Source organism: Psittacula echo (genome assembly GCF_963264785.1).
Source record: "Psittacula echo genome assembly, chromosome: 3".
NCBI classification, from domain to species: domain Eukaryota; kingdom Metazoa; phylum Chordata; class Aves; order Psittaciformes; family Psittacidae; genus Psittacula; species Psittacula echo.
This window is the reverse complement of record NC_137736.1, coordinates 27,116,784-27,134,486: the sequence shown is the minus strand read 5'-3', so window position 1 is coordinate 27,134,486 and position 17,703 is coordinate 27,116,784. Positions and strand designations below refer to the sequence as shown.

The 17,703-nt window shown below is 40.3% G+C and overlaps 2 protein-coding genes across 6 annotated transcripts in view; one reads left to right on the top strand and one right to left on the bottom strand.

The window, feature by feature from the left end:
* The first annotated feature begins 22 nt into the window (after window positions 1-22).
* Window positions 23-4,682, top strand: ATP5PF (ATP synthase peripheral stalk subunit F6). 4 transcript variants are annotated; one of them, XM_080614062.1, is made up of 4 exons: window positions 23-136; window positions 840-1,028; window positions 2,277-2,401; window positions 4,551-4,682. In XM_080614062.1, exons 2-4 carry the CDS (start codon window positions 859-861, stop codon window positions 4,577-4,579), a joined length of 324 nt encoding a protein of 107 aa, XP_080470188.1. In that variant the 5' UTR covers window positions 23-136; window positions 840-858; the 3' UTR covers window positions 4,580-4,682. The 4 variants fall into 4 exon arrangements, with proteins under 4 accessions (XP_080470188.1, XP_080470189.1, XP_080470187.1 ...); XM_080614063.1 differs by lacking the exon at window positions 23-136 and adding an exon at window positions 147-233; XM_080614061.1 differs by lacking the exon at window positions 23-136 and adding an exon at window positions 212-350.
* Window positions 4,683-5,727: 1,045 nt separating this feature from the next.
* JAM2 (junctional adhesion molecule 2) overlaps window positions 5,728-17,703 on the bottom strand; it is a gene marked incomplete at its 5' end in the record, with an annotated part of 34,576 nt that continues 22,600 nt past the window's right edge. The window contains 7 exons of one of the 2 annotated variants that reach the window (XM_080613756.1): window positions 5,728-5,890; window positions 6,906-6,939; window positions 8,275-8,386; window positions 10,127-10,229; window positions 11,227-11,432; window positions 13,229-13,381; window positions 14,558-14,671. In XM_080613756.1, coding sequence (XP_080469882.1) covers window positions 5,858-5,890; window positions 6,906-6,939; window positions 8,275-8,386; window positions 10,127-10,229; window positions 11,227-11,432; window positions 13,229-13,381; window positions 14,558-14,671 — 755 coding nt within the window. In that variant the 3' untranslated portion in view covers window positions 5,728-5,857. The remainder of the gene's footprint in view (window positions 5,891-6,905; window positions 6,940-8,274; window positions 8,387-10,126; window positions 10,230-11,226; window positions 11,433-13,228; window positions 13,382-14,557; window positions 14,672-17,703) is intronic. The other variant, XM_080613757.1, reaches the window with a different exon arrangement.

The window sequence follows — 17,703 nt, the reverse complement described above, 5'->3', positions numbered from 1 at the left end:
CGCGGGAGAGGGAACTACAGCTCCCGTCGGCCCCCGCAGGCCGCCAATCCGCGTGTGGGCGCGGGGCTGCTGGTAGCTGTTACTCCGAACCGCTTCTCCTCACCCGGAAGCTCATCGCCGGCTTCCGACGGTAACGGTGCGTATGGGGAGTTTCCGTGCTCACTCTCCCCGTACTCTGGCTGGCCGCGGCGCGGGACCGTCTGGTGGGGTTCTCGCCGCCCCCTTCTGTCCGGGTACCCCGTGTGCAAGGGCGCGGGGGTCGGTGGTGTGGCGGCGGGCTGGGCCGGCTTCCCGACATGCACTGCGCGGAGAGGCGGGGCGGCGGTGGCTGTGGTGACTCCTGTCCCAAGGTGACTGGAGCTGGGCCGGTGCGGTGCTGCCGAGCGCCGAACCCTTCGCCCCGCGGTGCCGGTGCGTGCTTGGGGGGTGGCTCCTCGTCCGCCGCCGTTGCCTTGTGCTTTGGGGCATTCGGGCCCTGAGGGTAACGGCGATTCCCGGCCCCGTCGTCGGCTGGGGGCTCCCGGGGCGGGTGGTCCAGAGATCCCCACACGGGGAGCGGTGGGGCCGCCACCGCTGCTGGGTTGGGCTGGGTTGAAGTTATTACTTCTCCTTTAAGTGAGGCAAAACCTGACATGCTGTGTTTGTCTCTCTGGGGGTGCGGGCAAAGCGGTCGTGATCCGTGCTCCTCGGGTTCAGCCGCTGCTCGAGTTTCCTCCTCAGACTGCTGCCTGCTTTAAGTGGTTATGGTTTAAAGCTCATCTATAACTAAATATGTTTTTTTTTTGCACATTGCGGAAAGAGCTAATTCTGTGTTCCTGTATTGGGTTTCTGGTTTTTAGCTGAAACACTGGTGTCATCATGATTTTGAACCAGATTTTGCGACTCTCGTCCATTTTTCGCTCCGCTGTCTCCACTCACATGCGCAGAAATATAGGGCTTTCTGCTGTCGTCTTTAATAAGGCAAAAGAGCTTGATCCAGTTCAGAAGCTCTTCTTGGACAAGATCAGAGAATACAATACAAAGAGCAAGTAAGTACAGGAAATTATTTTGAGGCTGATGGCAAAAGGGGGAATAATGTTTTTGACAAATGCTGAAATGTGCTAGGTTTGTCGGTTAGTCTGTGAAGGTGTTCTTTCTTGAAACAGTTGATGGTAGTGTCACAAATAAGAAGGTTTGTTCTTGCTTACCTAACAGACAAAGTCCATTTTTTCCCCATTAGGGAAAAAAAAAAAAAAGGTAAACCTGATGTCAGCCTTCATGGGGAGTTAGAGCATTCAGTACACGCTACATGAACATACCAGTATGGTAATTTTTACCCGCATATGTGCTCTGTAAATAGGAAAAAATATGAACACCACCACCCCTTTTTTTTTGGTGGGGGAAAGCGGCTGTTCTTCAGTCCTGTTTCCAGAGGCGGAATGGAAATAAGTCTCCAAAAGCAACTGGGAATTAATGGAACCGTGCAGCTGATTTATTAAGCATCTCAAGTTATTAAGCAGTTAATTCAAATGGAATCTTAGATTCTTGTAGTGCTTGAATGAACTACTTAATAGGAAATTAAAGCTCTAGCAATTCTGTGTAATTTATTCTTGGGAAGGAAAGCAGCCATTTCTTAGTTCTATTGTTTCTTAGGTCTATTAGTTTCCATACCTACAAACTAGCCTGCTTATGGAGATGTATTTTTGGTGGCTTTACCAATCACAAGTGTGATGGCTTAGCTGAGCACTGGTAACCTAAAAAGTTCCTATTTTAATTGTTTTACCTTTGTATCCCAAGGAATTCCTGTCTGATTCTACATGAATGCAAGGTGCCCTGCGTTGTCTCTTGGGTCTTTGCTTGTTTAGTACTCAACACATGTTCTCTTTGCAAGAACAGTTAAGCTTTACTAGCCAAGATCACTAATACAGAAACAGCAGAGGTACAGATGACAATTTTGTTAGGAAATCCCACCTGGAACAACTGAAACTAAGAATTCTGAAAGCCTGGATACTCTGTGTAGCTTTATGTCTCAAAAGGCTACCTCAGTCACTTGGATTTTCATCACTGATAATAGAAAGCCTGTACTTTATTCCAAGAACCTTGTTCCTGTGGAAGACCAAAGGTGTCTCATATCTTGACTTTTGGAAATACTTTAAATGGCTTGCTTTAGTTGGTTGTCAGAAAGGTTCTAAATTCATAAATGGCCATGAAAATTTAGAGCTTCCACATGAAACTCCAGGACTGAAGTGTTAATCAGAACTTTCAATGGTTGGTTTGGTTTTTGGTTTTTTTTGTAGGCAAGCTGGAGGGCCTGTTGATGCAGGCCCTGAATTTCAGAAAGAGATGAATGAATCCCTTGCTAGACTTCAACGGGCATATGGTGGGGGAGATCTAACCAAGTTTCCAGAATTTAAATTCGAGGGTGAGTCAACAATCTTACTTAATTTCTGATTGAAAGTAAGGGCATGTTCACTGACTGGTTTTAAGTAATTCCCATTTAGTTTTTATTTGATCTGTCAGTTTCATGTAAGATGCCCTTGGTTAATCTCCTTACTTTTGCAGACTTCACATCTGATTCCGTCTGGCTCCTTTTTTTGATTATTTGTCTTTTCCAGTAGTGGTGTGGACTTACTTATCCTGATGCTTACCAAAACTTACTGTCAGATCCGGCTATCTTAAATTACCCTTCAAAGACCCTGAAGAAATATCCCATGTCCTATTGTTTTGGGGCCTTTTGGTGTGGCTTTTTGTTTGTTTGTTTCTTCTTCTCATCCTTCCAAAGATGTCATCAAACTAATTTCAAAACTAGTTTTCCATGTCATCCAAAGTGCAATTTGTAGATTTTGTAAGCTTGTCCATAAGGTCAGTGATTTCAGAAAACGAACTCAGAACTTAACTTTGACTACTTTGTGACTAAATTACATTAAACCTTTTTCTTCGGTTATTTGGGTACAGCTTCTGTTTAACTGCCTTAAGTTTGTGTTAGCATGTTTCCGTATTACCCCAATTGATTATGACAAGAAGAATGCTTGTGACAGTTGTTTATCAAGAATACAGAGAAACTGCACAGACTCTGTCTGCCTCAGGACATAAAGGCAACTACATTTCTGTTGTTCTTTTTCTTTTACTTGCTTATGTAGGTACAGCTCAGAGTCTTCATTGTTCACAAAAGGTTTTAGTTTACCCCCACAAAACCTGGCTTTAGCTGTCTTTCTAGTAAGCTGTAAGTAGCTGGGATTCAGCAATGTTCTGAATGTGCCAGTGTATTTGGTTTATGTGGCAAGGTTTTGGTAGCAGGAGCCTGCAGGGTGACCTCTGTCAGGAGGTGTGTGTCCTCACATCAGACATAGCCAGTTTCATTTGGCTTCAAAATGGACCCACTGCAATTTGCAGCTGAGCTAGTCAGTGATGCTAGTGCCACCTCTGTGACAACAGAGTATTTAAAGGGGTGAAAAACACTACCTTTATTTGTAACTCGCCTGGAGAGGGAGGTAGAGGAAAGAGCAAGAGAGCACAAGGATGGGTATGTACCTCGCAGCTAGCCAAGGTCAAGCCACCATAGGCAGACTAACTAGAAACTGATACAGACTAGGAACACATCTAAAAATATTCTTTGTTTCTGTGGTATTTCAGTTAGATTAAAAAAAGATTTAGTGTCAGATTGTTACTGGTGCAAATAAACCAGAGCATCTGTAAAGCAGGATCTATGGCATTTATTTTCCTAAGTTTTAGGGATGCAGTTTCTTTATGTTCAGCTCTATTTTTATGTACTATGTGAAACAGTACATTAGTATTTCTTTGTAAGTAAACAAATTTTTTGTGACAAATGAGGGGGGGAGATTGTTCTTTTACCACTGTTGCCTATCCTTAACTGAATTCCAACAAGTTTTCAAAATTAAGTGCCTAATGTGTAGAAACATAATTTTTTGTCTTAGTGAAGATTACTCTAAATGAGCCTTATCTCTCAGACTCCTTGTAGCAAGGATAACAGGTGTTAATAGCCCACCTGTCAAAAGCCCTAACTCTTCTGAGTTTGTACCTTTGACATCAAAACCTCCTTCATCAGTGTTTATATGTGGAGAGTATCTTTTGCTGAGCGGAACTGGAATTGTGTGCTCCATTCTGTTAACCAGCTGTAAGACACTAATCAAGGAAAAAAGCAGCTTGATTACTTGTTCTTACACCAGAGCTATGCTGGAAATATTAGTGTTAAGTGCAATAAGTTCTGGTTGATGACTTCATCTTCTCTGTGCCTTCTCCCCTTCCCCAGGTGATGCTAAAGCTGTTTAGGCAGAAATGTCAGTAAGGTGCATGTCTGTCTTAAACTTTATGCATAACTCCTTTAAGATGGAAAAGACCTGTCGCCAGCATAGTTTATTCTTCAGTGCTGCCCACATCCAGTGATACTCTGATGCAAATTAAGTGGTGGTGTACAAGTCTGCAGTGTACAAGAGCTTGCTTTAGCTTGCCAACTTAATGTTTAGCTTTCTTTAAATAACAAATGAATTGTGCTATTCAAGGCTGGACTGAAAAGAGGCTAATATGACTTCTCTCTCCCTTTCGTCCTCTAGAGCCCAACTTTGAGGATACTCCAAAGTGATCTCTGCAGGTTGCACGCCAAACAGCAGCATACATCAGTGGAGTTGCTGAACATAGCACCAGTTGTAACTTAATAAATGCAGTGTTGCAGTTTGATTTCAGAAGCGTGAATAATTTCTTAACTGTATTGTAAGCGTAGTTAGCTATGATCTTCAGGTGACCGAGGCAGCTGAGTAGTATTTCTTAGTATTAACTGCAAAACTATGTTGTAGTGCTGAGAAATTCTAACATTGTTAATGACACATCAAGAAGGAACTACTTGTTTTTCTGAGTTGATCACATACAAAAAGCTTCTGCAGAAAAAAATCTCATGAACCCTAAATGGAATGGACCTGCAGAGCCAAAAATGTAGCACAAAATCTACTAATTTTACAGGTGAAGTGTTATTCTTACAGAAGCAGCTGACACCTGTTAATGAGGTTGTAAGATTTAAATTTTAGTAATTTAACTATTGACACAAACACCTCAGGTTCAGAGCAACTATTTATTTGTGACGCTTCAACAACCAGGATCCAGATACTACAGCCTGAGTTATACTGGCATGATTGAATGATTGAATGAAATTACGTATGCAGTCTACGGAGAAAGTGAGAGACTGCTTTGTGGAAGAGAAGCTATAGGCATTTTGTATTAATGAACCACTGGTTCAGACTGAATTACAGGATGCTTTATTCTGTCAGGATAGTGAGTTTAAAGTCTGCAACAGCTACTTACACTCTTATAGATGGCTTTGGCAAACCTAATACAACATCAAGGTATTAAGTCATCAGAATTGCAAGAGAGTTTGAGCCCTTGACAATGATGGAGACATAGGTAGTGGAAGTAGTGGTAGCAAGATCACCAGTGAAAGTTACTTGAGTAGATTGTTCCAAGCTGTAAGAAGGAATCCAATATTGCTGCATGTATACATATACAAAATGAGAATCTTAGAATGGTTTGGCAGGGAAGAGACCTTATTGATCACCTATTTCTACCCCCCTTCCATTAGAGCAGGTTGCTCAAGAAGTCTTCACACAAGTTGACTTGTATATTCAATTTAATTCTATCTTTAAGTTAAGGGGGTTTGATGGTATTGAGAGTGGGGGGCTTGTGCAGTTTGAGGTTTCTTTTAGCTCCTGAAAAGCAATCACAATTACATTGACTGGATCTAAACGTTGGCAGTTTGTATTTTCAGCATGTAGTACATGGAAACTATTTACAGAGTAGAGGTCAAAAGATCCCTTTGATACTTTTGTATAACAAGTAGTCATTTGATGTCCCTCATAGAGGCAGAAATCTTCTAAATAACAAAGGACTTGGTATGCTTGAAATCCTAAATGAAGCAAACAAGTTAACATAAGTAATAGTTCAAGGATTTTAACTAGATTAACATTGAGTGTACATTTCAGGCGAAACTAAGGCATCAAGTTTGAAAAGAAGCATGCCCAAAGCACTGTTAGTTAACGTGAAAGGGAAGTCTACACAATGCACTGCTACACAGAAGTAACTTATTAAAAACTACGAGTATTAAACAGCTCTGTTGAGCATCTGATTCCTAAGTGCTGCATTAATACAGATACCATGGCTCTTCAAAGTTTACTCCTCTCACTCAGAGCAACCAGGCAGCTGGCCTCAGGAAGTTTCTTACATATATATTAGGTGAAGGAATAAGCTTATGCTGTTTCGTATGTTCTGTTTTGGGTAAAGAAATGGGTGTTGTTCAAGGAGCTTTTAAGGTTATTAATGTAACCTTAAATTACAGATAATAAAATTAAGTTGCTCCAGTTGAAGTTTTTTATTTGGAGCTCTATTCTTGCACCAACCTGAAAAGCTGGAGCAATTAATGTGCAGTTTCTCTCAATTGAGTTTCTCTCAATGAGAAAGGTGTGTATGTGGGGGGAAGCATTAAGTTTAGCTTCCATACTCAGTCAAGCCTTAGAGGAACTAAGGCCAAACCTTTCCTTCACTGCTGATTTGGACTCCAGGTTAATTTCCTTGGTTAACTGAATGGACAAAAGCAAGGCAGAGTGGAAGTTTTCACAAGAAATAGCATCATTAAGTGGGCAGCTTAGAGGTGATACTGCCAAATAGTGTAAGGGTGTTTGTTACTCTTTAGTTTATCTGATAGCTGGAAAATAATCCAGAACATTTGAAAGAAAAAGAATAAAAGAAGCAAATAGAACAGGGAGAGATTAAAAAATAGGAAGCTATAAATGCAAACAGAAGGTGTCTTCATGTATTGGTGGTGTGTACAGCTTGTCAAGGGCAGGGGCATATGTGCAAACTCATCAGAGATGAGTAAATTTTGAAGACATCTAAAGCAAACACACTAAACGCAAAATACTTGCCTTTTCACTTGTAGATTGATAGTTGGTCTTCTTCCTGTTAATAGAGCAGGAAAGGAACACAGGTTAAATAGTGACTTTTCTAGTGTTAGTTTTAACCCTTTGAGACTCTTATTTATGAACAAATCCATTGAATGCTTTTAGGTAGCTGCCAGTGACTCATAAACCACTGTCAAGTTACCTTCCCTAGCCTGTCTTTTAAGGTCTTCCAGAAATGCTTTTTGTCTAGTTCATGACTGGTATAAATAACAGAGTATTTTGAAGTAATGAGTTTAAACTTAATCGGGGGGAAGTTCAGATTAATTTGAAGAGGAGACACATACCTGTAGCTGAGTTAGGGGTTTAAACTGTAACTGGAAAAAGCCACAAAAGCACACTGATCACAGTAATAATGCTTTATTTGTTTTATGACCAACACACTGGTTCTAATAAGGGAACCAGCTGGTGTGTATGATCAGAGGTTTATTTCAGTGTTCAAAAAGGCCACTCTACAAGAGTCATGTGAGAAAGTCCTTAAACAATCATCCTGGATTACTAAATCAGAAATGTATGTGAAGTTTGCAGTGATTTGTGTACTACCTTGCATCAGGATACTTACTGAGAAGAGCTTTCCTCTGAAAAAGAAAAACAGAAAAACAGTTAGCACAAGAGCAGTTTCCCTGGTCCTTTGAAATAGTTATCCTGAGCTTATTCAGCTCTTCAGTTTCTAGGAGTTTGTGAACCAAGTGTCTCTTCTGGTGTGAGTTTAAACAGAAAAAGATTAGATTGCTTTCAAAGGTAAATAAACCTCCAGGTGAACATGAACTCTAACAACAGCTCCGTTAGCTTGTTACTTTCAGGCAGCGGACCTTCTCAGACCCCGACATTTGGCATCCCTTCTGCACGAAGGTAAACCCTAAGGAGAGGGTATCGAGCTTAGTGTCGAGCTTTTAACAGTAAGCTTTAAAAGCAAACTCTCCACCTGCACTTTCACCACGAGCCAGAAGAGGGAGCCAGTGAACTTAGTTTCCCCTCCGTCGGAACTCGGCCACTCACACCTTTTAGTGTGAAAGTGAACTTCGACGGCTTGCTTTTATGTTGCCTCTGCCAGCCCCTCCCAAATCTAGAGCAGAGAGGCTCCAGGACCTAGGGTTCGGCTCCTTGCTCTCCCTAGATTGCTCTGTGGTACCTTATGCAACTGCACAAACGTCTCCATATCATTCTTTAAGTATCTTTTACAGTAGAAGTTGGCAGAAGAAAAAATGTCGTCACCAATAGAGTCACTGTTGTAATGCTTTTCAGTACCATGGAGTTAGAGCCTTCATGAATAGGAGAATGCATTACTGCCCACAGAAGTACAGGGTTTTTTTTTTTGACATAAGAGTGATTTTACTTACTTGTAAAGTAGCCTTTTTTCTGGGCATAAAATACCCCAAGGCCACACGATGCCATTACCAGAGCCACAAATACTACTGCAGTGATGATACCACTTACATTGAGGTCATCTGTAATTACAAGACAGAAGTCCAATGTTGTAAGTTGTAAAAGTTTCCACTGGCTGTATTTGTTTTCCCCCTAATTAATACAGGCACCATTTGTAGCTATTGGAGGTCTTTGGCCCAAGCTGTGTAAGTCAACTGGTAACACTTGAATATAGATAAGCAGTCCAAAAGCACTACAGTATCACAGCCACATTGACAGGAGTGACAGAAATACTTCAACTGCTTAGTTCAGGTCAAAATTAGGGAATTACTACGAGGCTTCAAGGGATACATACCCCTTATTAAACCTATCCCAAATAAGCATTCAAGTATTATGTCTCTAGGGGAAAATAACTTGAAATCTTTAAAAGTCTTAAAACAAGCATTTTCCTATCGTTAGCTTGCCTAAAATAACTGAAACAGCTGATTGCAAGTCCCAATCCTGAAGAACCCTTCAGGCCAGTTATTTAAAATTCAGTGCTTTTTTATTTTTAGACAGCAAGGCTTTTAAAATTCAGTACAATAAAGGCCAACAAATACTTTAGCCCAGATGTAACTATTCTATGATTCTGTGTCCAAAGTTGAACTCAACACTGGGCTACCAGAACACCTAGACATTTTTATTTTGAAAGGGATGACTCGTGCCCATTTGCTGATATAATCTCCAAGAGGTTCAGGCAATCATCTGTTTTAGGAGAAAGAAGCGTAAACTGGCAGAAATATTTTCACAGGTTTTTGTTGTATGTCCTATTACCAATTCAGATTGTGACTTCAAGCATACATTAATATTTGGTTGGGAATTTTATCCCTGAAGTTATCAATATTTGGGCATTGGTTGACAGCAATTTAGGACTTTTATTTCCACAGCAGAGGGATTTTATCTAGGTAGCCTATGGGACATTTGACCAGGATAATTGACCAGAAATGCATTAAAAGCCATGATACAGTGACTTTCAGCTAAGTTCTAAGAAAGCACTGGATAATTGCTTCATGGAATACTTGGACATGAAATTCTGTGCAGTATTTGTTAGAATTTGTTACTATCTGCTTTCCTATCCCATCTGCAAGACTAGTTTTATATTTTGCCAAAACAGTCACGTTTTGGGTTATTATAGACTATCAACTTTGCCTCTCCAGCCCTTGCTAAATTCTTCATTAGCTAACCAATGTCTTACTTCACCTGCTATGCTGTGCACATAGAAAAGAAATAGGCAACATGGGGTTTGGGGGGAGGGGTTTATTTGTTTGTTTGTTTTTTAAGCTACACTGACTTCTTCAGTGTTCCTCTGGCAGGTATAAATGAGTCATTCAGTTAAATGTCTGATCTGTTACAGTAAGATACTTTGTCACATGAATGCATTTGAAAAGGGAGGCTTTTCATAAAGAAAATAACCCAGTGGACTGGCACAGCATCCTCTGCTCCTTCCACAAAAGCAATCTGAATTATTAAGACTTTCACATGGGTACTGCTGTTCTGAAGTTCAGTGTTTAGCAAGGTTATTGCAAAGGCTGGTTATTGCAATAATTTTTAAGTACTTAATTAGCTGCTTTTCTGTGAAATGCAGTGAGATATGTTTGTGCTGTAGGAAAGGAATGCTTTAAGTAGCCACAGCATCTACATAGAAGGAATTCATATTATTATTCCTCCCCCCAGATGCCATAATCAAACAAAAAGATGTAATTCTTAGCTTCTCAGTTGCACCACGCAATAGAATAATTCCTATTGCAAGACTGGTTTCCTCCCTTATTTTGTTTGGCACTTACCAACTTGCATTCGCTTCACTGAGCATTTCTGAGATAATCCAATCCCATTGGAGGCTTCACAGAAATACTCTCCAGTGTCATTCTTCGTAACTGTGTTAAAGAGCTGTTAAGAAAGAGTCCAAAACCATTATCAGAATGGAGAAGAGAAAAAATAAAAAACAGACTTTCCTGTGGGGTAGGAATTTTGACACGTCAACAGAGGATTGTTTGTTTGTTTAAACAAAGTGTCATAATTCAGCTCCCTCGTCACACTGCCTGTCCTTCAGCTTCTGGTCTAAGAGGGACTTCTTGATGAATGTTTTAACTCGATGGAGTAGATCTACGAGGAGGTTCTTTTTCAGTGAATCAGTAGTTTCCAATCAAGTGCGTTTTCTTAGACACTCTAATTTCAGAATCCCTGAAATCAGAATGTTTTGTTCATTTTAACAAACAAATGATTATCATGTACTACAAAAATGTGACTCATGAACTTCCTGTGGGAAATGCGTCTGTCCCTGTCCATTTCTGTCATCCCTTCGCCCTGCCCCCGAATGGCACCTTCTCTCTTCTTCCAAAGGAGAAATGCTTAACTGCACTATTTATCAAATACTTTTCACTGGCAAGTACTCTAGCCATGTCACTCAAGTCTTAGAAGGCAAATGCAGGGACTGCAAGAATGAAGACCTTAGGTCCACTGTAGGGGAGGATCAGGTTCACCCTTAGTGCTTCACTCCCACTGAAGTTCATGATGTTGCTATTCCAGATTTTAAGGTGCTACTGCCAGTAGAACTCTGCTGACATACTGAGAGATCATTCTCACCTGGCACTAGGTAGCTAACTGGCAAGGTGAAATTTGTATATATATTTTCTATATTCTGCTCATTTTTCATTACTGCAGCCTTGCAACTCACCCAATTTGTCTGTATCACTCTATGTCTATGGCTTGTCATTAGTCAGAGGCAGAAACCACTTTCTACATTTGTTAGCACATATTTCAGCATGACATTGATCTCCAACAAAGACCTTGTGCATTTCTGGGTTAAGACTCCTGTGTGTCATTGTATTAAACAGTAAATTTGGTCTTGATAGCTGGCTATGACAGAGTTGGTTATTACACTTACCAGAGTGCCAGACTTCTTATTCATGGTGTAAGTTATGTTTGCTGCTCTAGCATTGCCTGTTCCTGTCTTTTCCAGTAAGGCAACACCGTTCTTGTACCACTGGTACTCAGATGGAGGAGACCCCTCTGTCTCCTTACAGCTCAGTTGCACTACTGTTCCTGTCATTGCAGAGCCGGGTACCTCACACACCGGAGTAGCTGGAGCAACTGGACAATGAAATTGCACTTGTTACACAGTTTTATCAGTACTGTCTGTAAGACAACAGTTTGACGGTCCCTGGTGAGGAGGTGAGCACTTGCATGCACACTTAGAAACTAGCACATTAATGAAATAAGGTGATGGAGAAGGGGTTGAAGGCAGAGTCCTGCCACTGGAGAGCACAGCAAAATTTGGGAGTTGCTAAAAAAGATGCCTGATCCCAGCCTCCACCACCATCTGCTGTCTCAAATCTATACACCTTCATGCAACCCCAGAGAGTTTGTTGTACCTTACTTCTTGTATGGGGCGTTTTGCTCACACAGAGGAGGGATAACTCAGGGAATCCATGGTCCAGCAATTCCCCCCTTCCTTGCCCCAGTACTTAAAAACAGAAGTGAGGAAGGTGTATTTTTATATTAAAAGAAGCTCCGAAAAACGTCTATCAGAAAGAATTACCAAGATTGGCCATCACCATAGCCATTGTGTAAATACCAAGCAACAGAACTAATTGGACACTAAATTTCAGTATAAATTAAACACTCCCACACACAGATGCAGGAGAAGTGATCGTTCCATCTGCCATGGAGATAAACATCTCTTTTCCAATTTTTAGTACAAGAATAGAAAAGGAACTTAAGCTTTTTTTTTTTTGTAACAAGAATCTATGTAGAAGAAAGCTAAGAGTGAAGAGGCATGCATGGAACATTAAAAACACAGGTGACACCTTAACAAATATTCATATTTTTTCCTTGACTGATTTTAAAATCAGAAGCAAAAATAAAGAAAACCAAGTGAAATACTAACTAATCCACATTAAATTTCAAAAAAGGTTTGTGAGCAACACACACACACTCTTCTTTGGATTCTAAGATTTCAACTTTAAATTAAGAAGTCATGTTTAAAAGGGGAAAGCTGTTGAGATAATGGAAGAAAGGAGGAATAAGTGGGTGTTTTATAGTAGCTCATTGTTGGAACTGATCAGAAGTTCAAGAATTTCTCATCCTTTATGAAGGATTTTGAGACTTTACTTATAACTTTAAAATATCAATTATTTTTTATAGAAAAAAATCCAAAACTATACAACAATACCATATAGAGACTACAAAAGCAAATATTTTCTTTTCTTCTTATACAGAGAAAAGAAGAAATCCACCAACTTCTACCACTCATCTATGGGGAAAAATACCAGGAACAATATAAGAAGAATGTGTTCTCTTCCCTACATTCCCCAATGGGGAAAGAAAACAAAGAGAAAACCCATACAGAACAACCACCCCCCCCAAAGCCAGCACCATCTCTTCTGTAAATAAAGACCACAGATTGCTTGCTCGCTGGCTGGTATTGCACAGACACTGCAGCAGTTTCTCCTTCCAAAAACAGGAGGAGACTGTAGCATATTGAAATGAACTGCTGCTGAGGAATATTTGATGTGTTGTCAAATACTGACTTTCCAGTGCCAAACACCATGATCATTTTATCCAGATTCTCAGCCACTGAGCGACTTCAATTTTGGGAGAAATGGAAGTTTGAGCAATACCAAGATCAGCATATTTGCTAAGTTTCGAGAAGTGAAACCCACACTTATAGCAACAAAACCCTGTATTTCTTTCCAATGCAAGTGTGCATTTTGCAAACCTCTTTTGTGAGTACCTTGTAGGATGTGCTTATAAACCCATGTGTTTATAAACCTAGCCCAAAGACCACCCAAAAACCCAGCAGCCACACACCATACAGACAACTCTACCATCAACACCCCTTGCTATCATTCAATTTAGTACAGAAGCCTGAGTGAAAAAGTTTGTACCCAATACTGTGAGGGTAATAGTAGCCTCTCCCAGGCGTTGCCCCTCTTCGCTCTTTGCACTGATTTCACAGCGGTAGGTCCCAGAATCCCTTCTAGTCACATTTCTAATACGGATTCCTGTATTCAGCATCTCTGCTCGGCCTCGAAGATCACCTTTAAGGGAGAACAGACAGAAGTTTCTGCTCTTTGCTTATAGCAAATGTCTGTGCCTCATTGGCTTGTTCTGAAATCACACACAATTTATACACTGTTGTTCATTTGTTCAGGGTTAGTTATCTATCACCAAGGAGCAACATGTAATCCCCTTCCCAAGACAGTAAGAAATGCGCACAACTTGCTCTTTGGTCTAAAAAACAACCCCAAAACAAACAAAAAACCTCCTACATGTGTCATATTTTCTAGTTGAAAGGTGAAATCTTTTTTTCTGCAGATATTTCAAGAAAACATGTATAGCAGCAGTCAGGTGACAAAAAAAGACGCTATCTTCCATGAGAAGGACAGCAATCACTAACTTAATTACTTTTCAGAAAGAACTGTGAGTGAGACCACAGCGAAGTATTTGACATTTTAACTTGGCAAGAAAAACCAAATGCATTTAGCAAAGATATTGCCAGACTTCCTACAACAGGGTTTTTTTCATTATATAGGTTGTTATGAAAGTAAATTTACATGCACACACAGAACCATGAGTTCCAGTGTTTCTTTAAACTAAATATATGCAGAAAAAAAAACCAAACTCGAAGTTCATCAACAGGACCAGCACATCTTGCAAGCTCTACAAACCAACAAAATCAGTGAGCTTTTATTTTACTTCTCAACCTTCATTTATTGTGTACAAGGTACCAGAGACCCATATGAAGCTGAGGTAAGTCCTTTTTAGAACATATAAGCAGAAATTCCACTTCTGAAAACAATACAAATTATTTAAAATATACAGCTGAGTTTATATTTTATGTATATAAAAATTGCTGCATTATTCATACCTAAGCCTTCAGCTCTACAGGAGGCTTCAGAAACCTCTTTGTAGCATAGGAGTGCAGAGCTTGCAGTAGTTTTGGGGAGTTTATATCCAAATGTCATTTCATTTTTGAAAAATGACAAGGAATGTAATTTTCCTTACATTTTACTCTTACTGTATTCAACTTCATGAAAAAATAACTAATCATTGATGATTATATTAAGTGCTTCCCCTTTCCATCCCCCAGGGAAGAATTCTTTTCCTCAAAATCACAGCTGTTCAGTTCCTAATGTTATTCCCCAAAGAAAGAGTCGGTATCTATGCTAGAGAATGACATGTTAAACTATCAGTCTAAGTTTGTAGTACTATACCTGTAAATTCACTGTTGTAGTAGACAAATGAGACTCCTTGAGACTGAATTTTCTTCCATTCTATTCTTAAGCTCACACTCTTGGAAAACTTGTGCTTACAACTAAGAATAGCCTCTAGAGGGGCAAAAAAAGAAATAAATAAAATAATACAAAGAGGACTTTAGCATTGTGTTTGGTACATGTTCACACTCCATGAAGTTAATATTCTCTCTTCAAAAGAATTTGAGCAGTCAGTAAGGGCCGTATCTACTTCTCAAGGTGATGGCATCAGGCCTTCTCCAGATTTGCACAAACAGAATCTACTAATTTTTCCATACATTGGTGGCCTTCAGATCAAACTTCAGTTGCTGGGGACCATGTTGGATGGGCACAGATTTTGTATTGCTACCCTCATTTTAGGTTTAAATATTTGTTGTGAGTGATCAGACCACCATTATAAAAGGACTCTGATCCTGTAAATGATATTTTGTGAATTACCATTCTGAATTCAGCATCAGTAGTTTAACTGTTTAAATGTGAACTTAATGCAGGTGGACAAAAAGCTAGTAAGACGGTTAAACATTCTCCTAAGTAATTTGTATATTTAGTTACAATTTCACATTAGTTATTGTAAGGGTATGTGGAAGGTGAAAGGTGAGAGTCTGCTTCATGAAGGTTTCCCAATCAAGGACCTATTCGATGCAATAGCAGTAACAAGTAAAAAGGGCTGCAACAAACAAAACCAGACACACAGACATGACAGATAAGGACTAACAGAGATGATGATAAAGACCATCAGTATTTATTGGGATAAACTCAGTGTTTCAGTAGTTCCATTCTCTGTGGTATGGCATGCTGAAATATACATTCCCTCCCCCCCCCCCCCCCCAGTAAATAACTCTTAAGTCAAGGTATTAATACGAACTGTTGGGAGAAAACATCAGAGGAAAGAATTTATCCACACCTCTGACTAGTTCCAAATCTATTAATACAGTAAAATTTAGCATCTCCCAGAAACTTCCGTAAAAGAAATAAATACAATATTGACCTTGCCACCTCTAGGCTTCTTCCAACACAGCCCAGAGTATCAAGGATCACAAACCTTTATAGTTTTGACAATGCTTGTCTAGCTTCTCAGGAGGCACTGCTCAAACATACAGTCAATCTGCATTAACTGGCACCCTCATTTCCAGTCTAAGCAAACACAGATGAAGGGCAATTAAGAGCTACCAACTGATCTACCCACTCACCCTTTAGAGTCTGATTTCCCAGTTCTGTTCTGTGGAGAAGCACAAAGCTTCCAAGGGGCCAGACTGGTAGCCTTGGTGATCTCTCATAGGGGAAAAAAAAGTCTAGACAGACTTGAAAGAAAAAGTGAGGCAGGAGGGCATTCTGTGCCAGAAACACGTTACGCATGCACTGGCCGCTCTGAAAAACAGGCTGCGCGCTCAGGAAGCCTGAGGTTCCTGACTTTAGGTTGAGTGGATGGGTGGAGGCTTCCTGAATCTTAAGATTTGCTAAAGTTTCCTTTCAATTTTGTTTTTATATCCTTTTAACAAAGAAAAGCCATCATTCAAGCTCAGCTTGCTCTTGCAACTGACCTTGTGACAGTTGGCTGGTCTCATGAGGCAGTCTGTATTAGCTGACATAAAGGCAGCTGAGCTGAAGAGTTCTCAGCTGAACAAGTCACCTCTGTTTTGAATGAGTTACCCCTTTCTTGCATACCACATTTTTTTGTTTCAAGAAAAGCTAGCATTGATGCTCTCCCGCTAATCTTATACAGAGAAGGGGAATGGCGTGGAAGAAAGGGAGCACACGCAGGCAAGACAAAACATAATAAAACCCTCCTTATAGTTCCCCTCTACTACTCTCCCCATACTAACAGAGTCAGCAAGAGGTATTTCCGGAACAGGTCTACTTGACTTGCATTATGGTAGGTCCACAGGATGCGGTGCATTAGCACAGGCTCTGCCAGACCTGGAAAGACATCTGGGATCTTGGACCGGTCTGGGCAATGTTTAACTTGGATTTACATCTAGTCTGAAGGCCATCATTTGGTTATAGAATCATAGGATATCTCAGGGTGGACGAGATCCACAGGGATCACTGAGTCCAACTCTCCGCTCCTTGCAAGAATACTTAAAACTAAACTATATGGCTAACAGTGTCATCCAGATGCTCCTCAAACTCTGACAGGCTTAGTGCTGTGACCACTTCCCTGGGGAGCCTGTTCCAGTGACCGACCACCCTCCTCTACAAGAACAGGAGTTAGAGAAGAAAAGAAAAATACATTTCAGATCAGTTGTATCCAACTGAATACCTCTGTCTATCAGCCCCCACCATTCCCTTAGTGCTGCTACACAAAAAGAACCTGGCATGGCACCTGACCTATGTTAAACTGATCTCACTTTACCATAAAAGAGTGAAAGAACAAAATGCAAGCTATACATCATATAAAAAGACAAAGCCTAATCAAGCTTTAATATTACCTGAAGAGCTTCTCTCTCTTACGTGTCCTGAGCTCTAAATGTATTAAGTTTTACTGCCCCAAAAGTGACAAAAATACTTGACAGAAGCCCAGCTGACAGCTTTAGATACCTCTAAAATACTTGATCATTACCTCAGAACAGATGAATGAAGCCTAAAGCTCAGCGAACAGTTCTTTCAAGTCTCAAATTCCCATCTCTCTCCATTCCAACCGAATGTAAAAAAACCAATCAAACAAGAACCTCCCTCACAACCCACAAACCTCACATACACACTGTTCGGATCCCTTTCTCACCTACCCAGAAAACATCAGGTTTTCCTCCCTGCCTCCTTAACTTCTCTAGCACATTATTGGAAGTAATTTTTCATATGACATACACAAATATGTAAATAGCCATTACAGTTACTGAAAATTAACTGACTTACAATTTTTCTCTCTCTAGTCCCTCACTTCTCTGTAGTGCAAGATAAATAGTGCTTCTCCTTTCTATCAGTTCCCATCATTTTGGGTGGAATGAAACCAGGCAGAAGTTAGACTGACTGATAAAGGACTGATAAACAAGTCATAGAATCAGAAAATAGATAAGTTTGAAAAGGACCTCTAGGGAGCATCTATCCCAACCCCACATCAAGTAGGAGAAAACTGGGGACAAGACCAAGCCAATGCATAGTCAATGCAG

Coding starts and splice junctions, on each gene's coding strand:
- ATP5PF (XM_080614062.1), top strand. CDS start 859: ATGATTTTGAACCAGATTTTGCGACTCTCGTCCATTTTTCGCTCCGCT. Junction 1,029..2,276: donor GAATACAATACAAAGAGCAA/GTAAGTACAGGA, acceptor TTTTTTTTGTAG/GCAAGCTGGAGGGCCTGTTG. Junction 2,402..4,550: donor TCCAGAATTTAAATTCGAGG/GTGAGTCAACAA, acceptor TTCGTCCTCTAG/AGCCCAACTTTGAGGATACT.